Source organism: Oratosquilla oratoria, unplaced genomic scaffold (assembly GCF_046742065.1).
Source record: "Oratosquilla oratoria isolate Oo_2021 unplaced genomic scaffold, ASM4674206v1 SCAFFOLD129, whole genome shotgun sequence".
Lineage (NCBI taxonomy): Eukaryota > Metazoa > Arthropoda > Malacostraca > Stomatopoda > Squillidae > Oratosquilla > Oratosquilla oratoria.
In genome coordinates this window covers 397,223-422,332 of record NW_027467485.1, presented here as the reverse complement: position 1 = coordinate 422,332, position 25,110 = coordinate 397,223, and the positions used below count along the sequence as shown (strand labels likewise).

Here is a 25,110-nt window from a genome sequence, read left to right as displayed (position 1 = left end):
CCTCCCTTTGCTCTCGCCCTGCCCTCCCCTCCCTTTGCTCTCGCCCTGCCCTCCCCTCCCTTTGCTCTCGCCCTGCCCTCCCCTCCCTTTGCTCGCGCCCTGCCCTCCCCTCCCCTCCTTTTGCTCTCGCCCTGCCCTGCCCTCCCCTCCCCTTGCTCTCGCCCTGCCCTGCCCTCCCCTCCCCTTGCTCTCGCCCTCCCCTCCCCTCCCCGTGCTCTCGCCCTCCCCTCCCCTCCCCGTGCTCTCGCCCTCCTCTCCCCTCCCCGTGCTCTCGTCCTCCCTTCCCCTCCCCTTGCTCTCGCTCTCCCCTCCTCTTCCCTTCCCCGCCCTTGCACTCCCCTCCTCTTCCCTCCCCTGCCCTTGCTCTCGCCCTCCCCTGCCCTTGCTCGCGCCCTCCCCTCCCCTCACCTTGCTCTCGCCCTCCCCTCCCCTTCCCTCCCCTCCCCTCCCCTTGCTCTTGCCCTCCCTTTTCCTCCCCTCCCCTTGCTCCCGACCTCCCTTCCCTTCCCCTTGCTCCCGACCTCCCTTCCCTTCCCCTTGCTCTCGCCCTCCCTTCCCTTCCCCTTGCTCTCGCCCTCCCTTCCCTTCCCCTTGCTCTCGCGCTCCCCTCCCCTCCCCTTGCTCTCGCCCTCCCCTCCCCTCCCCTTGCTGTCGCCCTCCTCTCCCCTCCCCATGCTCTCGCCCTCCTCTCCCCTCCCCATGCTCTCGCCCTCCTCTCCCCTCCCCTTGCTCTCTGCCTCTTCTCCCCTCCCCTCCCCGTGCTATCGCCCTCCTCACCCCTCCCCGTGCTATCGCCCACCTCACCCCTCCCCGTGCTCTCGCCCTCCTCTCCCCTCCCCGTTCTATCGCCCTCCTCACCCCTCCCCGTGCTCTCGCCCTCCTCTCCCCTCCCCGTGCTCTCGCCCTCCTCTCCCCTCCCCGTGCTCTCGCCCTCCTCTCCCCTCCCCGTGCTCTCGCCCTCCTCTCCCCTCCCCGTGCTCTCGCCCTCCTCTCCCCTCCCCGTGCTCTCGCCTTCCTCTCCCCTCCCCGTGCTCTCGCCTTCCTCTCCCCTCCCCGTGCTCTCGCCCTCCTCTCCCCTTCCCATGCTCTCGCCCTCCTCTCCCCTCCCCATGCTCTCGCCCTTCCCTCCCCTCCCCGTGCTCTCGCCCTCCTCTCCCCTCCCCGTGCTCTGGCCCTCCTCTCTCCTCCCTGTGCTCCCGCCCTCCTCTCCCCTCCCCGTGCTCCCGCCCTCTTCTCCCCTCCCCTTGCTCCCGCCCTCTTCTCCCCTCCCCTTGCTCTCTCCCTGCCCTCCTCTCCCTTACCCTTGCTCTCGCCCTGCCCAGCCCTCGACTTGCTCTCGCCCTGCCCTGCCCTCCACTTGCTCTCGCCCTGCCCTGCCCTCCACTTGCTCTCGCCTTGCCCTGCCCTTCCCTGCCCTCCCCTGCCCTTGCTCTCGCCCTGCCCTCCCCTCCCCTCCCCTTGCTCTCGCCCTGCCCTGTCCTCCCCTCCCTTTGCTCTCGCCCTGCCCTGTCCTCCCCTCCCTTTGCTCTCGCCCTGCCCAGCCCTCCCCTCCCCTCACCTTGCTCTCGCCCTGCCCAGCCCTCCCCTCCCCTCACCTCGCTCTCGCCCTGCCCAGCCCTCCCCTCCCCTTGCTCTCGCCCTCCCCCTCCCCTCCCCTCCCCTCCCCTCCCCTCACCTTGCTCTCGCCCTCCCCTCCCCTCCCCTCCCCTCACCTTGCTCTCGCCCTGCCCAGCCCTCCCCTTGCTCTCGCCCTGCCCTCCCCTCCCCTCCCCTCCCCTCCCCTTGCTCCCCTTGCTCTCTCCAATTGTAGTCTTTGACACGGTTCATGGTTGTCTTTTAAGGTTCATCAGCACACTCTCACGAAATCGTGAGATTGAATATAGCGAGGGGAGGGAGAGGGAGTACTATTTAGTGCGTGAGGGTTAGAAGGCGGCGATATGCTGAGGTGGTGGTCGTCCTGTGGGCCTTCGTCGGGAAGGATTTGGCCAAGTCTGCTAAAACTCTGCATTCATCTTTTACGAAGTGGGAAGCGAGAAACCGCAGGTAGCGCCGGTTTGACAAAAAAAAAAAAAAGGACAAACGTTTGTGCGCATCAGCCTGGCCACAGAGAAGTTATAAATGAAAAAAAAAATGAAGAAGGAAAAAACAACAAAATGGCATCTTAATGTTACATAGATTCTCTTCTGTGTCCTCTCTCATCTCCTGTCCTTTCCCCCCTCTCTTCTGTCCTCTCTCCCCTCTCCTGTCTGTCCTCTCTCCCCTCTCCTGTCTGTCCTCTCTCTCTCCCGTCTCCCCTCTGTCCTCCTCCGGCCGGTAAGTAAGAGGAAAGATCCTTGGAGACCGTAACCCAATGAATATTTTCTACCACCTGTATATTCCAAATGGTCGGCAGTACTCGGCGCGCTATCTAGACGTGATAGTTTCTGGTCGTATCTCCATTATTTCCCACGCTGTTAATGATGGTTACAATCGAAAGATGGTCCTGGGTTCACGTGGCGACGCTTTGATCGTGGACGCCGGAGATGAGTTTGGTGGACGCTACGGGCGCGCATGCGCCTCGCGGCCTCGACACTCCCAAAATTGCTCATTTTTTATACGAAATTTATAGTCTTGTATATGAGTATGGGCTCCTCAACTTCACCTGCTAGGGCTTGTTTTTTAAGTTGTGCATTTTCGCGAACGAGCCTAAATTCGAAATGAGGATCGCTAAAAACGCGCACCTACGAAAAATCGAAGTTCAAATTTCGCGCGTCACAGTGACGATGTTTACCACAAACTGAAGCCGAACATGGTATTCATCGAGCAAGTCTACCTCGTTCCAGGGCAACTGCATAAAAAGGCGGAACCTATTTTTTCTCCCACTTGTTAAGGAGACGGGTAAGTCTCTTTCAATATTCACATGTAAATGGATTAGTGTCGTGATTCAATTCCAACAGTATGAAAAAAGTGATCGCCTAGCAGACACGGAGAAAATTTAGGAGTAGGCCTATTTGCTTGCCTGCAAATATATTATATATATCTATATATCTATATATCTATATATATATATATATATATATATATACATATACACACACATTATAATAATAATAATATAACAACCTCCTAGGGCCTATCTACTGCTCGGCAGAGCATGTGGTTACCAATAATACAGAAGTTGGATATTGCATATATTATATACACCCAGGGCCCTCACATGGGGGGGGGGGTATGCCCTGGGGCGACAATTTAGTCTGGACATGCCGCCTACTACAAGGCTTACAAAGTAATTGTAGTAAAATGAGGTCAAAGGAGCCCTGAATATTTGACCGTAATATACTAATTTTGCATTAGAATCAACTGAATATGAAACATTTTTTTCCCTTACCCATTCTGCAGTAGGGACATTAAATACGAATGTTAAATTTTCATTATTTTGCAAGCCAATAGGTGAAACAGGCTGTAAGGGATGGTGATGGGGAAGGGGGGGAGACATCACTGCAAACTTTGCCCAGGGGTGGCACTTAGGCATGTAAGGGTTCTGCATACACCAAAGGCTCCCCCCCCCTTACATGGGAGGTAGCCAGAAAATGAAGGCATAGAAATCATTCCCACCCATTCCATCCCCTACATACTCCTCTACCCTCTTCCCTCCCTCTTATTTTGGCACCTCCTGGATGACGGGTCATCCCTGCATTTTGCCCACCTGGGTCAGAAGCGGTGTCGCAAGACGCAGCACATCCACAGCAAGGCCACTTCATTAAATCTGCAAACCCCTCTCATCCCCTCGTGCAAAAAATACTGGGAGAAATCCCTTTGGGCCTGCGTCAATTTATTTCTCAAATCCCTCGCCCCCATCCCCCACCGCACTCCCCTTCATGCATCAGAGCATCATCCACACACAACCATTCTCCATTCACCCCTATCTACTGTCCTCTCCTGTCTTCAACATATGTTACCCTTCCTCAGTGCCAGAGGCGACTCCAGGTCATCAACGTCACTCGGGCTCATCACAGATTTCGCCTAAGACACATGCATTAATGAAGGTAAGAGACGTAATGCACACCGTAGACTACCTCTACCAAGCTAATACGTATTAGCCCGAGTTACTGGACAGTTTTATGTTCCTTTAAGAATATTGTATAATTTAAATCTTACATTAGAATTTAAATCCTAAGCTCTGTAGAAATCTATTGTTTCAAGGAAACATTGAATTTGAATTGCTTTTAATTCTTACAATTATAGATAACAACTTGGGCCGGTAAGCTCTGAGCCCGAGCGCATCATCAACTCAAGAGATGCCAGTTAGTCTTTTACCCAGCTTACCAAGCTAATTTGTATTAGCCCAAGTTACTGGACAGTTTTCCGTTCCTTTAAGAATATTGTAGAATTGAGATCTTTCATACATTGGAATTTAAATCCTAAGCTCTGTTGAAATCTATTGTTTCAAGGAAACATTGAATTTGAATTACTTTTAAATTCTTACAATTATAGATAACAAGGCGGAGGCAGGATTCGGAAAAGCGGCAGAGGCAGGATCCGGAAAAGCTCTGATTGGCCGAGCCGAGAAGCAGCTCGACTATCATTGGGAGACGAGTCAGGCGCGTTATATAGGAGCAATATTTATATTCTGACACAGCCCACCTAGAGTAGACGAATCCCAGACGCTGAACTAAAATATATGAACTGTGGCCAGGTGAAATAAATGGAGCCCGAGCTAACTGGCTGTAATTACTTGTTCATTTTAGAAAATCTTATACTCGGGCTAAGCCCGAGTAGCCTGACGGCCAGAGTCGCCACTGCTCAATGCCCCTTTTACCCCATCCATCCATCTCATCCTAAGTTAGCCCCTTATCACTCCTTCAACTCTGCCTTTCACACCTTTTACTAGTCTTCCTTCACTCGTGCTTTTCATGTTTCCAAACCATCCCAATACTCTTCCATCAACCCTATCTCCCAACTCCCTGGAGCTGCAGCGTCTACGTCGTGGGACCACCCCCCAACCCCAAGAGTTGGGGGCCAAACAGCAGCAACCACCCCTGGCCATCAGCTCTACGCAGGTGGCACCGATCCCCAAGAGGAGCTACGCCTGCCTTGGGGAGTACCACAATCCTTTTTCCCAACATGCAATGTTATGTTTTTTCTGCACCGAGGGGTGATTTTCCGGCGATTACTCCTCTTCTCCTACTTTTAGCCGGAGATGTAGAGAGCAATCCTGGGCCCACCACAAAATACACATGCCCAACATGCTCTAAACCCATTACTTCGAGCAGACAGACAAAGGGCTCAGTTCAGTGCAATGTGTGCAAAAACTGGGCCCACCTCACTTGTACAACACTTGCTGACACAAACCAATACACAAACGGTTGGACATGTTCTACCTGCCCTCCAGTAACCCCACTCCCACCTCCCCAACCACAGCCAGCACCCTTACCCACTCCCAATTTCCCTTTGCCCTTACCCCCGATCTGTACTCCCCTTCCTTTGTCCCCGATCTCTCCTTTCCCCCCCTCTAACCCAGATCCTACACCTTCCCCATTACCACCCCAACCTCAACCCCAAACGGCAACATACAACACATACAAAACAAACAACATCAACATATTACAACACAACATTGACGGTATTAACACGAAAAAAAATGAACTTGAACACTTTCTTAAACAACACAACATACACATTGCGATTATACAAGAAACAAAACTAAGACACTGACACAAAACACCATCATTTCATAATTACACCACCATCAGACAAGACTGGACCGACGGCAATGGCGGTGGACTCATCACCCTGATCTGTCACTCCATCTGTTTTGTGGACACAAGTGCCACAACCAAAATTCTCCTCCCTACCACAGATAACACAACAGAAATCCAATCCATTCGAATCCACACAGGCAACAAATCAACACTGACAATAGTTAACATGTACATTCCCCCCACAATCATACCCCACAGTTCCAAACACCTTCAGGCCTCAATTTAGCCAACTAGCCTCAATCACTAACCTGATCATGGGTGGTGACTTCAACGCCAAGTCGTCTGCCTGGTATGTCGACAACCCTGACACAGACAGAGGGCTTGATATACAGACTCAATTTGACACATTGACTATCATGAACAACACACATAATCATACACATATCCCACACCAAGCCCTCTACACTCCCTCCTCTCCTGATATCACCTTCTGCTCCCCCTGCCTAACCCCAACAACATCATGGAGAGTGGTCAGAAGCCTTTGTTCTGACCACCTTCCAATCATCATCACCACCAAAACAAGATGCACCCCAGTTGGCCACAGACACACATACACCAATTACAAGAGAGCTAACTGGGAAGCTTTTACTAAAGAGACAGAACAACATTTTGAAACACTTAACAGTACACCAGTCACAAACATTAACAATGCTGTGCACACTTTTAATACAATCATACAAAACGCAGACAAGAGATACATCCCTAGAGGCAACAGAAAATCACACAACCCCAACTTCACACCAGAAATCCAAGACCTCATCAGACAACGTGACACACTTAAACACGATACCCCCACACCTATCCCTCAAAACATAGCAGACCAAATACAAACACTAAACACTGTGATTGCTAATAAAATACACGAACAAAAAACACAAAATTGGCAAAACTTTATCCATGCACTTGATCACAAAACAAACACCAGCAAATTGTACAAAACACTCAACAGCTTTACACTATCCAACAGTAGCACTACACGCTGTCTTGCAGCAATAATCACAACAACAGATAATCTACCCTCAAACAGACAACAAGCAAACGCACTCGTACGTCATTTTGCACAGACAAGCCATCTCACTTCTCACACTGACGACCGACGCACCATTCGACGTAAGAAAGACTTCCCCACAGACTCAGACTATACACCCTTCATAGACAGTCAGACAAAACTCATAATACATAATCTCAAGCACTCATCTGCCTGTGGCCCTGTTAACATAAGCAACATCCACCTAAAACACATTGGACCATAAGGTATACATGCACTCACAAACATTGCAAACTACAGCTATTCACACAACACTATACCTGACATCTGGAAGCACGGTAAAATAATCACCATTCCAAAACCGAACAAAGACCCAACAATCCCAACATCGCACCGCCTAATCACACTTCTCTGCACCCCCTCTAAAGTCATTGAACGCCTAATACTTAAACTTGTCACACCACATATTCCCCTTGCTGACTCACAACACGGTTTTAGGCCACTACACTCCACAAACACTCTTCTGATAAACCTCACACAAAGAATTTTAGATGGCATCAATTCAGATAGGCCCCACCACAGAACACTTCTCATAACATTAGACATTAGTAAAGCTTTTGATGCTATCCCCCGCCACAACCTAACAAATAAAATATATAACACAGACATGCACAATAACACCAAAAGATGGCTGGCCAATTATCTGGCAGGTAGGAATGCTTACGTGTCATATAATGGCCAATCATCGCACATCAGAAACATTAAGAATGGAGTACCACAGGGCTCAGTTCTATCCCCCACACTATTTAATCTATACATGCATGACTTACCCACACCAGACAACTCAGAAATACAAATCTCTTCCTACGCAGACGACATAACAATCATATGCACACATCGTAACACAGACAAAGCTGCAGAAATAATCCAGCCATACCTTGATACACTCAACACATGGTTCATCACAAACAGACTCAAAATAGCTCCAACCAAATCTACAGCAACACTTCTCACCAACTGGACAATAGAACACAAATACATACCTCAACTCTACATCAACAACACTCTAATACCACACACAAACACACTGAAGATTCTTGGTGTAACATATGATACATCCATGTCTTTCAAACAACACATCACAAACAAAGAAAACAAATGCACACCTAGACTTAACGCACTTAAGTCAATCACTGGAACGACATTTGGACAAAACAAAGAAACTAATATAACAATATACAAACAATGCATACGCTCAGTGTTGAATTATGCAAGTCCTGCATGGGCTCCTAATCTCAGTGAGACACACCACAACACCCTTCAAATCATACAAAACAAAGCCCTAAAAACAATTACAGGTTGCACAAATAAAACACCAACAGACCATTTACACCATGAAACAAAAGTCCTCAAAGTCAAGGTCCACCTCGACATGAAAGGCACACAAACACTTGCCGCAGCCACCACAAACACATCACACCCACTACACTACATAGCAGAACACCCACACACACCAAGAAACATTAAAACAACACCCAAAGACCTTTATTACGCACAAATACTCTCTCCTCTTCCTCCACAACCACCAAATACCAGCCTCTGGAATTATATTCATAATCATATCACTCACCGCTCCATTAACACACTGAAAGACAACACACTGCTGCATGCCAGACCCCCTGATATCCACCCTTCTGAATCCTCTCTCCCACAAAAGGACAGAGTCCACTTGGCCAGACTGCGGTGCGGCCACCACCCAGCACTTCTAAGCTACCAGAAGAGGCTGGATGACCGCATTGTGAACAGCTGCCCAGGGTGTAACACTTCACCCCATACCATACAACACATAATGGAAGACTGCATTATACACAATCATGCACGCAAACAACATAACATACACTCAATAAAGGATTTGTGGGAAAACCCAGTTTCGCCTGTAGCATTCCTTGGGGAGACGGGACTGCTCGGACAGACAGTCTAGGGAACGACAACAACAGGCTGTATGGGAAAGTGATGGGGGAGGGGGGGGGCATCACTGAAAACTTTGCCTAGGGGTGGCACTTAGGCATGTAAGGGTTCTGCATACACCAAAGGCTCCCCCCCCCCTTACATGGGAGGTAGCCAGAAAATGAAGGCATAGAAATCACTCCCACCCATTCCATCCCCTACATACTCCACTCCCCTCTGCCCTCTTCCCTCCCTCTTATTTTGGCACCTCCTGGATGATGGGTCATCCCTGCATCTTGCCCACTGCCCTGGGTCAGAAGCGGTGTCGCAAGACACAACACATCCACAGCAAGGCCGCTTTATTAAATCTGTAAACCCCTCTCATCTCCTCATGCAGAAAATACTGGGAGAAATCCCTCCAGGCTGCGCCAATTTATTTTTCATAATTCCTCACCCCCCCATCCCCCACCACACTCCCCCTGGTGCATCACAGCATCATCTATACAACCATTCTTCATTCACCCCTATCTGTCCTCTCCTGTCTTTCTTCAATAGATGTTACCCTTTCTCAATGCCCCTTTTACCCCATCCATCCATCTCCTCCTAAGTCAACCCTTTGTTTACTCCTTCCACCTCTGTCTTCCACACCTTTTACTAGTCTTTCTTCAATCATGCTTTTCATGTTTCCAAACCATCTCAATACTTTCATCAACCCTATCTCCCAATTCCCTTTCCACCCATGTTCTCCTTGCCTCATTTCTCTATCTAGCTTAGTAACCCCTATCATACTTAACGGGCATTTCATCTCGCATTCAAACTCCTCTTCCTCTTATGTTCCAAGTTTGTCCCATACAGTGCTGTTAGCACAGTCAATCATGCACTCCTCTTAGCATCCATTCCCAAATGTCTATCTCTCGTTACACTTTTTAATCCCCCCAAGGCATTTACTCGCTACTTTCAATCTACATTATACCTCCACGTCTCGCTTTCCCACCACATTCGCACTGAAGTATCTAGAACTATCCACTTCCAGTCTTACTCGGTACTCTCTCCCAGTCTGCTGCCACTCCTTGTACATATCATCACCTTACATTTATCCACATTTTTCTTGCACTTCTTCCGCACACCTTCCCAAACTGTCACTAACTTCCTCAATACCTCCAGATCTTGGTACAAGCAGTCATTGGCAAACAACTGGTTTATCTCCCACTTTTCTCAATTTTCTTTAACCATCTCCAATCCCTGACCCACGACCCTTGCTCTCGCACCACCCCATCCATGTATAAATTGAAGAGCCAGGGCAACATAACACATCCCTGATGAAGTCCCACCTTTACCTCAAACCACTCAGTTTCTAATCCTAACACAAGCTCTACTATTGTAAAAACTCTGGACTGCTCTTTCCTGCTCTTTCCTGCTCTCTCCTGCTCTAGCTTTCCTCGTATCCCATATATCTGCAATACATCCCACAGTGCCTTCCTGTCTACCCTTTCATAAGCCTTTTCCAAATCCATAAAAGCCCATAATACATCCTTACCTTTTCCTATAGCTTTCTCACATATCTTACCACAAAAATCTGATCTACGCAACCTCCTACCTGTCCTAAACACACTGTTCCTCAACAGTTACTACCTATGTTCCTCTACTAATCCACTTGATCAAGACCCTCCCATAAGCCTTCCCATATATACCAAGGCTTTTTCCCCCTTCCAAGGGAGGTAGCCAAAAAGGGAAAAGCATAAAAACACTCCCACCCATTTCATCCCTAAATACACTCCACACCCCTCCCACCCTCCCTCTCATCTGAGCACCTCCTGGATGACGGGTCATCCCTGCACCCTGCCCACCGCCCTGGGTCAGAAGCAGTGTCGCAAGACACAGCACATCCACAGCAAGGCCGCTTCATTTAATCAGCGACCCCCCCTCTCCGTCCCCCCTTGCATATAAGGAGAGGACGGGGAGAAATCCCTTCGGGCTGCGTCAAAATTTACTCACACATACTACCCCACCCCCCACCCCCCGCCCATTCCTCCTCATGCAATCACAACATCATCCTAAGCCTTCCCAACTACTTAAAAAGCTGATCCCCCTGAAAATATTACTCACACATTTCACCTTGTAAAGTGGAACTATACAGGCACTCCTCCAGTCCTCCAGCACACTACCCTCTCCTAAACATTAACCTCACCAGCCCATCCATCACTACTTCCTTTTTTTCAGACATTCTGCATGGCATCAATCCTGCCTTACCTGCTCTCATCTTAACTGCCTTCACTTTGTCTTCCCGTATTTCTCCTCCATTTCCCTCGCTCATCATGGTCATTTTCTTGGCGCTTCCCACTACAACTACCTTTCCCTATCTATCCTCCATCACATTTAGCAACTCCCTAAAATACTCTGCCCACCTTCCTCTTGCTGCCTTCTCTTCCATTATCATCTCTACATCTACACCTTTTACATTTTCTCTACTTAATTTGCCTTTCTTCAATTTCATTCCCAAACATTTTTTATTACTTAAAAGATTTTATCATACTCTTATCCCATTTCACATCAGCCTCCTTTATCTTGTTTTACTTTTTACTTTGTACCTCTCGTATGATTCACTTGTCCTAATTTATTACTGTAGTTATATTATTGTGGTGAGCTATGGGTTTCACATCCTGGAAAAGTAGTGTGCCAGGCTTTGCACATTTGCCAAAGTGATCCCTGACTTAGTGTTTGCCCGGGAATCTTTATCATAGAAATTACATAGGACTAAGAATGACTGGTCATTGATTGCAAGAATTGTATGAAAAGATTCCTAGCTTGCATTGCATGGATTAGATTTAAGTTGCATGATGCTCTTTATAAGTAAATGTAAATAACCACAAATTGCATTTATTGCAGGAAGGAGAGTGCCTCGATCTTCTGAACAAGTGTGCATTTACAGAAGATTGAGAGGAGGCTGTAGTAGTTCACGGGTAAAGTGCATTTATAGTTATGTCCACCTTGAATATAACTTTACAGTTGTATACATATTAAGTTTCTTTCAACTTGTTACATTATGGAACAGCATGGTCAGTACTTATTTTAGCTCTATACTTCTCTACACAAAGTAGTGAATTGCATTAACTGTTATCATATGGCAATATTGTATGGTTGAATCTGCCAATTTGAGATGCAAGTGTCTTGGCGGTTGGACTTGCAGGTCATTCAAGCCAATTTGGCAGGTCACATAACAGTAGGTTCTGTTGAAGGCTTGCCATTACTATCAGGATCTGATGTATACTTTTGTGCTTGCATACACTCGTGCATTAGCTACTCTACATCTTTCTTGCAACAAGATAAACAAACATGGATTTGAGCAGTTTCATCATAGGAAAATACTGTAAAATTTACTTAATCATAAGAACATGGAGAAGTAGATATATTCGTTCACCTAGGCAAGATGCAATCTTGTGAAAGGGTGGTTTGCCTGCAAAGGTTGTGATAGGGGAGAGGAGTAGAGGGAAGTTGTGGTGGTAAAGTCTTTCTATAGTAGGGGTAGTACCAACTGATGATGGAATGTTTTATGTTAAGGCCATGAGGAACTCTTGATATCTTTGTGCATCACTCATAAGATCATGCAACTTGAGTGCTTTGATTTTATTATTACTCCTGTCCAATGATATGAAAAGGTCCAGTGAAATTAGGGTAGAGCTTTGAGGTGGGGGTTTGGTAGTATGTAAACAATGTCTCGAAGTTCTAAAGTACGATTTCTCACTAAATGGTTGTACAGATGCACCATATCATTGAGTGATTTTTTTCAAGACTTTAAATTTGCTACTTTGACCTTGACATAATCCTTGAAATTGTAGATGGAAATTAATTCTGAAACCAGGTCAAAGAGGACAAATTGAGGTGATTCAGATTTACCTAGTTGTATTATACGGGAAGGGAGCTATGCTCATGGTGACCCGTCTTTGTATCTCTGAGCATCAAGTTTTTTCTTAATCTTGTAGTGTTTGCACACTTTGTCTAATTTGTTCCAAGTATCTATTGTGTGGGAAGCTTTTTCTCTCTCTTGTTTCTCCATTGTCCCATTCAATAAATCTAAGATTCAATAAATCTAAGATTTCCATTCCCTTCATAATTCTATAGGTAGTAAGTCTCCTCTTTCCCTTTGTTCCAGAGTTGGTAATTCTAATTTGGAAAGTCATTGTTCATATGTCATTTTGGAAAGAGTCGGTGCCAATTTTGTTGTTGCTCTTTATATTTTCTTTTTGGTACTGGGTGTCTAGTGTTGCTGTGTACTCAAGTTTTGGTCTTGTTAGTGTAGTTAAAAAAAAAAATGATTTCCTCGTCCAAATATCCAAATGCCACTTGTTATGAGACTGAAACACTTGGTAGCAAACTCCAAGCTTTATTCAACAAAATAACGGCTCTCAGATCTATAACATAAACAGACAAAATATCTAGCGTTAGCCATACAACACATTAACACAACATAAACAGTTTATGACAAACATGCAACACAGCATGAACACAGTACATAACAGGACAAAATAAACACACATAAACTTACACATCAACAGAGGAGCTGCAAGAGGGGAACTACACTCGCCTGTGGTGCGACTGTAACTAACAGTACACAGTGATACCAAACATGAAAACAGTTACGCCAGTGTTGCCAGTGTACAATAATTACTGCCAGTGTACAATAATTACCACATTCTCCCCTCCTAGAAAAATTCAGCATTAACAAAATGGATACCATGTCAGAAATATCAGATTAGTCCCATCCGTAACGATCGGGGGGCTTTAACACGCGAGTCGACCTCCTTAACTCAGTGGGCTCAGTGAATGAATGAGAGTCATGATTAGTATGAGGCTGTACATCTTGTGTTGTGTGTGAACCCAGAGTCTCTATATTTCCTGGTGCCTCATCCGGGTAAGTAAGAGTCGTCGGACTCTCAGGACTTGGAGCTAAGTCACGGATAGACACAGTTGACTCACGCCCGTCTGGATATTTGACACTTGCGTACATTGGGTTCACATCAACAAGTTCTACCTGATCAGTTAATGGTTCGTGTTTGCTAGACCTAACATGCCGCCGCAATAACACTTGCCCAGGGGTCAAAAGCCATGTTGGTAATCCATTTCCGAAACTAGAACGTCGTTGGAACCTGAAGAAACGCTCATGTGGAGTCTCATTGGTTGCAGTGCATAAGAGTGATCTTATTGAATGCAAAACCTCGGGAAGCACCATCTCCCAGTGTTGGTTCTTCAAACCATGAGATTCAAGTGTTAAACAAACAGCCTTCCAAATAATCCCGTTGTACCTCTCAACCTGACCATTACCTATTGGGTGATAAGGTGTTGTTTTACTTGTTGCAACTCCCTTCTGAGAAAGGTACATCTTCAGTTCTTGAGAAATGAAAGAAGGACCTTGATCTGAATGAATGAAACTCGGCATTCCACAAAGACTGAAGATAGACTCAAGACATTTGATTACTGTTTTTTGAATTCATATTTGAACAAGGAAATGCAAAAGGAAAACGCGAGTATTCATCAACAACTGTAAGTATGTACTTATTGTTTGTGGTGGAAGGTAAAGGTCCTTTGAAATCAATACTGAGGCGTTCCATCGGCTGTGTGGCTTTAATGAGGACCCCTTGTGCTGAACGATGGAATTGTGGTTTTTGCTGTGCACAGACTTTACAAGAAGCACACACCTTTTTCACATCATCTGTTGAGAAGGGGAGGTTTTTAGATCGCACAAAATGCAAAAGCCGAGTTACCCCAGGGTGGCAAAGATTCTCATGAATGCCTGTAAGATTCGACATTGGGAAAACAGAACAGCAGTATGCACGAGACAAGGTATCTGGCGCAACATTCTGTTTCCCGGGACGATATTGTATCGTATAACTGAATGATGCCAGCTCAAGCCTCCACTCTTGTATCTTGTTATTCTTTATCTTGGTTCTTTTTCTGTTATCCAACATGAACATTACAGAGCGCTGATCAGTAATCAGAGTAAAATGTCTTCTGGCTAAGAAATGACTCCACTTGCGAACCGCTTCAATAATAGCTGTAGCCTCCTTTTCTACAGCAGGATAATGCAACTCACTTCCCTGAAGCGTTCTTGACATGAAAGCTACTGGCCTGCCACCCTGGTTCAATACTGCTGAGATAGCGACCTCTGAAGCATCACACTCCACAACAAAAGGAAGGCTCTCATCCACAGACCTTAGAGAAGCATCCGTAAGCTGCCTTTTCAAGGTGTTAAAGGCAGCTAGTGCTGATTCACTCAATGGAAAAGTTTTTGTGTTTATCAAGGGTTGGATTTTATCGGAGAAGCCAGGAATCCATTTAGCATAATATGCAAACAACCCTTGAACTCTTCGCAAAGACCCTATATTTGTGGGAGGTGGTAATTCCTGGAGAGGACGTAATCTGTCAGGGTCAGGCCTTATGACATTATTACCAACACAATGCCCAAGAACATTGATTGTAGGCACAGACATAACTGATTTAGATTCATTGAGGGTAAGCTTCCGTTTCTGAATAACCTCCAAAAATTTCTTAACATTGCTATCATGTTCATCCTGAGTTGATCCAGCTACAGTAATATTATCTAGATATGGGAAGGTATCTTTAAGACCCTCATCTCCAACTAACTTATCCATAGCTCTCTGAAATACTGCTACTCCATTAGTGACACCAAATGGGACTCTGCAAAACTGATATAATTTCCCTGCACCCTCAAAAGCAGTGTACTTCCTCTCACTCTCTTTAATGCTAATTTGGTGGTATGCGCTCTTCAAGTCAAATGTGGAAAACACCTTGTACTTTGCAAGACTGTGCACCATGTCCTCTATCCTTGGAAGGGGATATGCATCTAGTTCTGTGTACTGGTTGATGGTTTGAGAATAATCAATACAAAGTCTCTTTTTGTGCCTGTCAAGTGGATCTTTTACAACTACGACCTGTGCTCTCCATGGGGATATGCTTGGCTCAATGATACTTTCAGATAGCAAGCGTGATAACTGGTCACTTAGCTAACTGGGAAGCCTTTAATGAAGAGACAGAACAACATTTTGAAACACTTAACAGTACACCAATCACAAACATAAACAATGCTGTGCACGCTTTTAATACAATCATACAAAACGCAGACAAGAGATACATCCCTAGAGGCAACAGAAAATCACACAACCCCAACTTCACACCAGAAATCCAAGGCCTCATCAGACAACGTGACACACTTAAACACGATACCCCCACACCTATCCCTCAAAACATAGCAGACCAAATACAAACACTAAACACTGTGATTGCCAATAAAATACATGAACAAAAAACACAAAATTGGCAAAACTTTATCAATACACTTGATCACAAAACAAACACCAGCAAATTGTACAAAACACTCAACAGCATCACACTATCCAACACTAACACTACACGCTCTCACGCAGCAATAATCACAACAACAGATAATCTACCCTCAAACAGACAACAAGCAAACGCACTCATACATCATTTTGCACAGACGAGCCATCTTACATCTCACCCTGACGACCGACGCACCATTCGACGTAAGAAAGACTTTCCCACAGACTCAGACTATACACCCTTCATAGACAGTCAGACAAAACTCATAATGCATAGTCTCAAGCACTCATCTGCCTGTGGCCCTGATAACATAAGCAACATCCACCTAAAACACATTGGACCACAAGGTATACACGCACTCACAAACATTGCAAACTACAGCTATTCACACAACACTATACCCGACATCTGGAAGCATGGTAAAATAATCACCATCCCAAAACCGAACAAAGACCCAACAATCCCATCATCGCACCGCCCAATCACACTTCTCTGCACCCCCTCTAAAGTCATTGAACGCCTAATACTTAAACTTGTCACACCATATATTCCCCTTGCTGACTCACAACACGGTTTTAGGCCACTACACTCCACAAACACTCTTCTGACAAACCTCACACAAAGAATTTTTGATGGCATCAATTCAGATAGGCCCCACCACAGAACACTTCTTATAACATTGGACATTAGTAAAGCTTTTGATGCTATCCCCCGCCACAACCTAACAAATAAAATATATAACACAGACATGCACAATAACACCAAAAGATGGCTGGCCAATTATCTGGCAGGCAGGAATGCTCATGTGTCATATAATGGCCAATCATCGCACATCAGAAACATTAAGAACGGAGTACCGCAGGGCTCAGTTCTATCCCCCACATTATTTAATCTATACATGCATGACTTACCCACGCCAGACACCTCAGAAATACAAATCTCTTCTTACGCAGACGACATAACAATCACATGCACACATCGTAACACAGACAAAGCTGCAGAAATAATCCAGCCTTACCTTGACACACTCAACACATGGTTCATCACAAACAGACTCAAAATAGCTCCAACCAAATCTACAGCAACACTTCTCACCAACTGGACAAAAGAACACAAATACATACCTCATCTCTACATCAACAACACTCTAATACCACACACAAACACACCGAAAATTCTTGGTGTAACATACGATACATCCATGTCTTTCAAACAACACCTCACAAACATAAAAAACAAATGCACACCTAGACTTAACGCACTTAAGTCAATCACTGGAACAACATTTGGACAAAACAAAGAAACTAATATAACAATATACAAACAATGTATACGCTCAGTGATGAATTATGCGAGTCCTGCATGGGCTCCTAATCTCAGTGAGACACACCACAACACCCTTCAAATCATACAAAACAAAGCCCTAAAAACAATTACAGGCTGCACAAATACATCACCTACAGACCATTTACACCATGAAACAAAAGTCCTCAAAGTCAAGGAACACCTCGACATGAGAGGCACACAAACACTTGCTGCAGCCACCACAAACACATCACACCCGTTACACTACATAGCAGAACACCCACACACACCAAGAAACATTAAAACTACACCCAAAGACCTTTATTACACAAAGATACTCTCTTCTCTTCCTCCACAACCACCAAATACCAGCCTCCGGAAACATATTCATAATCATATCACTCACCGCTCCATTAACACACTGAAAGACAACACACTGCTGCATGCCAGACCCCCTGATATCCACCCTTCTGAATCCTCTCTCCCACGTAAGGACAGAGTCCACTTGGCCAGACTGCGATGCGGTCACCACCCAGCACTTCTAAGCTACCAGAGGAGGCTGGACGACCGTGTTGTGAACAGCTGCCCAGGATGTAACACTTCACCCCATACCATACAACACATAATGGAAGACTGCATTATACACAATCATGCACGCAAACAACACAACATACACTCTATAAAGGATTTGTGGGAAAACCCAGTCTCGACTGTGGCCTTCCTTGGGGAGACGGGACTGCTCGGACAGACAGTCTAGGGAACGACAACAACAACAACAACTGGTCACTTATAAACAACTGATCATCTTCACTATAGCGTCTGGATTTAACTGCAATTGGTTTACACTGTTGGGGTAAGTTCGGAAACAGTGAAGGCTCCTCAATATCAGCTGTTGCCAAGGCACAGTTACTAGTTACCCTTAAACTTGGTTTATTTCCCCCATACTGAAAAGTTACACTCTCGTGCTGCTTTTGAAAATCATGACCCAAGATCACATCACAACATAAATCCTTTAAAACCCCTAGCTGAACACATGGATAATTCTGATTGACATGACCCAAGTCTACCATAACATACCCAGGGGAGCTAGTATTCAAAGATGCTGATGCCATTGAAATCTCCTTGCTTGCAAGAACTACTGTCAGCTTTAGTTTCTGTGCCACTTTCTCACTTATGAAACTGTCCGAACTGCACGAGTCAATTAATGCTTTCAGTGAATGACCATTGACAGTGATGTCTGTAGCTGCATGTGAAAGGTTCTTTGGAAAAGTGGCAGCAAGTGTGAGCAGAGTGGGGTTATACAGTGTAGCAGTAGTGCTGTCAGAAGTCTTACCCTTGGATCTACAGACTTTGGCAAAATGACCTGTCTTACCACAGTTGTTGCATGTAACAGCACGGGCAGGACAACTACTCCTACCTGTAATATGTAATGCATTACCACAAAAATAGCATTTCTTCTTTGACGAATGTGCAGCAGCGACAGTCGAGTCCACAGGTGATCTTCTTTCCGCCTCTTCTTTCGTTGACTGCGGTTGTTGGCCATCACAAGGCTGTCCTTGCCGTCCTGGAACTAAAGCAGCTGCATGAGGAACAGGCAAGGAAGACGTGTAGGAATCAGCATTACGCTGGGCAAGATCCAATGTACGGGCCTGACTGTACCCCGCCTCCAGATCCAAGGACTTGTTTTCTAGCAGGCGCTGACGAATAAATGCTGAGGCAATACCGTTAATAAACGCATCACGTACCATCTCCTCCCGGTATTGTTCAGCTGTGACTGCTTTAAAGTTACAACCCTTGCTTAGTTTATGTAACTCTCTCAGAAATTCATCAAGGGATTCACCTGACTGCTGTCGTCGGGTTGCCAAAACATGCCTTGCAAAAATCTCATTCGGTAACTTGACGTAAACACACTCTAGTTTTGCAACGGCACCTTCATACGTAGCACAGTCTTCGATGAGTTCGTACACACTCGGGGATACACAGTTCACTAGAGCCTTCAGCTTGTTGGGTGCGGTCTCTCCACTCTCCTCCATGAAGTTTTGAAAGGTTCGGTGCCAGTGTTTCCACTCCTTGGCCGCCGTAGGAGAGCTGGGATCCGTGTCCAGTCGACATGGCTTAAGCAGCTTAGCCATGACGAGTATTTTGTTGAATAAATTGTTATGAGACTGAAACACTTGGTAGCAAACTCCAAGCTTTATTCAACAAAATAACGGCTCTCAGATCTATAACATAAACAGACAAAATATCTAGCGTTAGCCATACAACACATTAACACAACATAAACAATTTATGACAAACATGCAACACAGCATGAACACAGTACATAACAGGACAAAATAAACACACATAAACTTACACATCAACAGAGGAGCTGCAAGAGGGGAACTACACTCGCCTGTGGTGCGACTGTAACTAACAGTACACAGTGATACCAAACATGAAAACAGTTACGCCAGTGTTGCCAGTGTACAATAATTACTGCCAGTGTACAATAATTACCACACCACTTTTATTGACCTCGATAAATTATAGGTTTCTCCGACTATTTTATTAATATACTTATCCGATGTCATGTCTTTGATCATCACTCTAAGATCTTTTTTGGAGTTTACTTTTTTGACCCTCGCCAATTTTATAATCTCTCGATATTCTGTTTTTACTTTTTCCAAATTCCATTATACTACATTTCTTGATATTGAATTTCACTTCCCACTTTTGAGTCCATTTCCAGATCTTGTCCAAGTCTTGTTGTAACGAGTTGCAATCTTCCCCAGTTTTTACTTTCTCTAGTATTTTTGCATCATCTGCAAAGAAATTCATACAACACTACTCCTTCGTCCATGTCATTTATGTGTATAGCAAACATGATCGGGCCAGTACTGATACCTGTGGGACAGCACTTATCATTTCCTCCCAATTTGAGAATTTCCCTAATTGCTATTCTCATTTTCCTCCCAATCAAGAAGTCTTTCATCCATTCCAATAATTTTCCTCTGATGCCACCTATTGATTCTATCTTATTAGTTTGTGTGGTACCTTATCAAATGCCTTTTGTAGGTCCAGAAAGGCACAGTCTGCCCAACCAGCTCTCTTGTATTATGTCTATTAATCTTGTAGATTAAGTTTGTTGTACATGATCTTCCTTGTCTGAATCCAAATTGATTTGGATTCAGTATAGTTTTTTCTTCCAAATGTTTAACCCATCAATTTCTGACTACCTTTTTGCAAATTTTTGCTGCTGTGCTCGTCAAGGATACTGGTCTGTAATTTGATGGGTCTTCCTTGTTTCCTCCCTTATAAATTGGTACAATGTTTGCCTTTTTCCAGTCCTGTGGCACTTTTATTTCTTTAAGTGAGAATTTAATTGTATTGTATATTTTGTCTGTTAATTCTGAAATGCATTCTTTCAGTATCCAATTTGCAATTCCTTCTGGACCATGTGATTTTCTGATGTCGAGGGTTTTGATTTGGTTGCTGATTTCCTTATGCTACAATTATTTCTTTCATTGATGGGAATCTCTCTATTTCCTCAGTTAGGCGAGTTGTCCGTTGTGAATACCGATTTGAAATGGTTGTTCATAATTTCAGCTATTTCCAGTTCTCCTGTATATTTATGTTTACCTTGGTGCAGCTTTTCTATTTCTTGTTTGTTCTTCAGTTTGCCATTTACCTACCTGTAAAATAGTTTGGGTTCTTCCTTGCATTTTTTATAGTTTCTCTTCATCTCTGCGTATTAAATACTTTTTTCTTAGTTTGATGTACATTTGCCATTTGCTTGCCTTCTTGTCACTTTTCCATTTCTAACGAGCTTTCTCTTTTATCCTTAGCCTCGCTACACCTTTGGTTGTACCAGCTTTTTATGTATGTTCTTAAAAAAATTTGTTGTACGTACTTATTTACTCCCTCATTGTAAATTTCTTTTAGTATATTCCATTTCTCTTCCATCCCTGTTTCTTCATTTAGGAATTTTTCCCAGTTCGCATTTTGAAAGAATTTTTGGTTTCTCAAAATTTTTGTTGTATATTAGTCTTCCTATTCTATGTTTATCATTTCTACTCTGATCCATTTGCTCTTTCAACTCAAATTCTATTAGTACATGGTCACTCTTTCCTATCGGAGTGTTGTAATAAATTTTATCGATAATTTCAGGCTCTGTCATAAGTATTAAATCCAGCCTTGATGGTTCTTCACTACCTCTGTATCTGGTATTTTCCCTTATCCACTGAGTCATTCTGTATTCAATGGTCATGTAGAGCAGGACGTTGCCCCAGAGTTCCTCTCCACCCTTCACTGTAATTTCCTCCCAACATATTTCTTTTGAATTAGTCACCCATAATTACTGTATTTCCTGTCCTTCAGTATATTAGTTAATTCATATTTTGTATCTTCCCCTCCCCTTGCTTTCGCCCTGCCCTGCCCTCCCCTCCCCTCCCCTCCCCTTCCCTTGCTCTCGCCCGGCCCTCCCCTCCCCTTGCTCTCGCCATGCCTTCCCCTCCCCATGCCTTCCCCTCCCCATGCCTTCCCCTCCCCATGCCTTCCCCTCCCCATGCCTTCCCCTCCCCATGCTCTTGCAATGCCCTCCCCTCCCCTCCCCTTGCTCTCGCAATGCCCTCCCCTCCCCTCCCCTTGCTCTCGCAATGCCCTCCCCTTCCCTCGCTCTCGCAATGCCCTCCCCTTGCTCTCGCAATGCCCTCCCCTCCCCTCCCCTTGCTCTCGCAATGCCCTCCCCTCCCCTTGCTCTCGCAATGCCCTCCCCTCCCCTTGCTCTCGCAATGCCCTCCCCTCCCCTCCCCTTGCTCTCGCAATGCCCTCCCCTCCCCTCCCCTTGCTCTCGCAATGCCCTCCCCTCCCCTCCCCTCCCCTTGCTCTCGCAATGCCCTCCCCTCCCCTCCCCTTGCTCTCGCAATGCCCTCCCCTCCCCTCCCCTTGCTCTCGCAATGCCCTCCCCTCCCCTCCCCTTGCTCTCGCAATGCCCTCCCCTCCCCTCCCCTTGCTCTCGCAATGCCCTCCCCTCCCCTCCCCTCCCCTTGCTCTCGCAATGCCCTCCCCTCCCCTCCCCTTGCTCTCGCACTGCCCTCCCCTCCCCTTGCTCTCGCCCTGCCCTCCCCTCCCCTTGCTCTCGCCCTGCCCTCCCCTCCCCTCCCCTCCCCATGCTCTCGCCCTGCCCTGCCCTCCCCTCCCTACCCTGACCTCTCCTCCCTTCCCCTCCCCTCCCTACCCTGACCTCTCCTCCCTTCCCCTCCCCTTGCTCTCACCCTGCCCTCCCCTCCCCTTGCTCTCACCCTGCCCTCCCCTGCCCTTGCTCTCGCCCTGCCCTCCCCTCCCCTGCCCTTGCTCTCGCCCTGCCCTCCCCTCCCCTGCCCTTGCTCTCGCCCTGCCCTCCCCTCCCCTGCCCTTGCTCTCGCCCTGCCCTGCCCTCCCCTCCCCTTGCTCTCGCCCTGCCCTGCCCTCCCCTCCCCTTGCTCTCGCCCTGCCCTGCCCTCCCCTCCCCTGCCCTTGCTCTCGCCCTGCCTTGCCCTCCCCTCCCCTGCCCTTGCTCTCGCCCTGCCCTTGCTCTCGCCCTGCCCTCCCCTCCCCTGCCCTTGCTCTCGCCCTCCCCTGCCCTCCCCTCCCCTCCCCTTGCTCTCGCCCTGCCCTGCCCTCCCCTCCCCTCCCCTTGCTCTCGCCCTGCCCTCCCCTCCCCTCCCCTTGCTCTTGCCCTGCCCTCCCCTCCCCTCCCCTTGCTCACGTCCTGCCCTGCCCTCCCCTCCCCTTGATCTCGCCCTACCCTGCCTTCCCCTCCCCTCCCCTTGCTCTCGTCCTGCCCTACCCTCCCCTCCCCTCCCCTTGCTCTCGCCCTGCCCTGCCCTCCCCTCCTCTCCCCTTGCTCTCGCCGTGCCCTGCCCTTCTCTCCCTTCCCCTTGCTCTCGCCGTGCCCTGCCCTCCTCTCCCTTCCCCTTGCTCTCGCCCTGCCCTCCCCTCCCCTCCCCTCCCCTCCCCTCCCCTTGCTCTCGTCCTGCCCTCCCCTCCCCTCCCCTTGCTCTCGTTCTGCCCTCCCCTCCCCTCCCTCCCCTCCCCTTGCTCTCGTCCTGCCCTCCCCTCCCCTCCCTCCCCTCCCCTTGCTCTCGTCCTGCCCTGCCCTGCCCTGCCCTGCCCTCCCCTCCCCTTCCCTTGCTCTCGCCCTGCCCTGCCCTCCCCTCCCCTTGCTCTTGCCCTGCCCTCCCCTCCCCTCCCCTTGCTCGCGCCCTGCCCTCCCCTCCCCTCCCCTCCCCTCCCCTCCCCTTGCTCGTGCCCTGCCTTCCCCTCCCCTTGCTCGTGCCCTGCCCTCCCCTTGCTCGTGCCCTGCCCTCCCCTCCCCTCCCCTCCCCTTCCCTCCCCTTCCCTCCCCTTCCCTTGCTCGTGCCCTGCCCTCCCCTCCCCTCCCCTCCCTTCCCCTCCCCTTGCTCTCACCCTGCCCTCCCCTCCCCTTGCTCTCACCCTGCCCTCCCCTGCCCTTGCTCTCGCCCTGCCCTCCCCTCCCCTGCCCTTGCTCTCGCCCTGCCCTCCCCTCCCCTGCCCTTGCTCTCGCCCTGCCCTCCCCTCCCCTGCCCTTGCTCTCGCCCTGCCCTGCCCTCCCCTCCCCTTGCTCTCGCCCTGCCCTCCCCTGCCCTCCCCTCCCCTCCCCTTGCTCTCGCCCTGCCCTGCCCTCCCCTCCCCTGCCCTTGCTCTCGCCCTGCCTTGCCCTCCCCTCCCCTGCCCTTGCTCTCGCCCTGCCCTTGCTCTCGCCCTGCCCTCCCCTCCCCTGCCCTTGCTCTCGCCCTCCCCTGCCCTCCCCTCCCCTCCCCTTGCTCTCGCCCTGCCCTCCCCTCCCCTCCCCTCCCCTCCCCTTGCTCTTGCCCTGCCCTCCCCTCCCCTCCCCTTGCTCACGTCCTGCCCTGCCCTCCCCTCCCCTTGATCTCGCCCTACCCTGCCTTCCCCTCCCCTCCCCTTGCTCTCGTCCTGCCCTACCCTCCCCTCCCCTCCCCTTGCTCTCGCCCTGCCCTGCCCTCCCCTCCTCTCCCCTTGCTCTCGCCGTGCCCTGCCCTTCTCTCCCTTCCCCTTGCTCTCGCCGTGCCCTGCCCTCCTCACCCATCCCCTTGCTCTCGCCGTGCCCTGCCCTCCTCTCCCTCTTGCTCTCGCCCTTCCCTTCCCTCCCCTCCCCTCCCCTTGCTCTCGTCCTGCCCTCCCCTCCCCTCCCCTTGCTCTCGTTCTGCCCTCCCCTCCCCTCCCTCCCCTCCCTCCCCTCCCCTTGCTCTCGTCCTGCCCTCCCCTCCCCTTGCTCTCGTCCTGCCCTGCCCTGCCCTGCCCTGCCCTCTCCTCTCCTCCCCTTCCCTTGCTCTCGCCCTGCCCTGCCCTCCCCTCCCCTTGCTCTTGCCCTGCCCTCCCCTCCCCTCCCCTTGCTCGCGCCCTGCCCTCCCCTCCCCTCCCCTTGCTCGTGCCCTTCCTCCCTTGCTCGTGCCCTGCCCTCCCCCTTGCTCGTGCCCTGCCCTCCCCTCCCCTTCCCTCCCCTTCCCTCCCCGTCCCTTGCTCGTGCCCTGCCCTCCCCTCCCTGCCCCTCCCCTTGCTCTCACCCTGCCCTCCCCTCCCCTTGCTCTCACCCTGCCCTCCCCTGCCCTTGCTCTCGCCCTGCCCTCCCCTGCCCTTGCTCTCGCCCTGCCCTCCCCTCCCCTGCCCTTGCTCTCGCCCTGCCCTCCCCTCCCCTGCCCTTGCTCTCGCCCTGCCCTCCCCTGCCCTTGCTCTCGCCCTGCCCTGCCCTGCCCTCCCCTCCCCTCCCCT

General features: G+C 48.4%; 2 protein-coding genes across 6 annotated transcripts in view; one reads left to right on the top strand and one right to left on the bottom strand.

The window, feature by feature from the left end:
- The first annotated feature begins 2,768 nt into the window (after positions 1-2,768).
- LOC143022627 (uncharacterized) overlaps positions 2,769-25,110 on the top strand; it is a 179,800-nt gene continuing 157,458 nt past the window's right edge. For 4 of the 5 annotated variants that reach the window (XR_012966107.1, XM_076180936.1, XM_076180935.1 and 1 more), the window contains exons 1-4: positions 2,769-2,877; positions 3,949-4,025; positions 4,474-4,675; positions 11,563-11,636. The gene's annotated coding sequence lies outside the window, so the exon portion shown is untranslated. The remainder of the gene's footprint in view (positions 2,878-3,948; positions 4,026-4,473; positions 4,676-11,562; positions 11,637-25,110) is intronic. The other variant, XM_076180937.1, reaches the window with a different exon arrangement.
- LOC143022633 (uncharacterized) lies at positions 15,536-19,841 on the bottom strand. The gene is made up of 3 exons (XM_076180945.1): positions 19,694-19,841; positions 18,118-19,559; positions 15,536-15,548 (listed from the first exon to the last, which is right to left on the bottom strand). The coding sequence occupies exons 2-3, from the start codon at positions 19,467-19,469 to the stop codon at positions 15,536-15,538; spliced, it is 1,365 nt and encodes a 454-aa protein (XP_076037060.1). The 5' UTR covers positions 19,470-19,559; positions 19,694-19,841.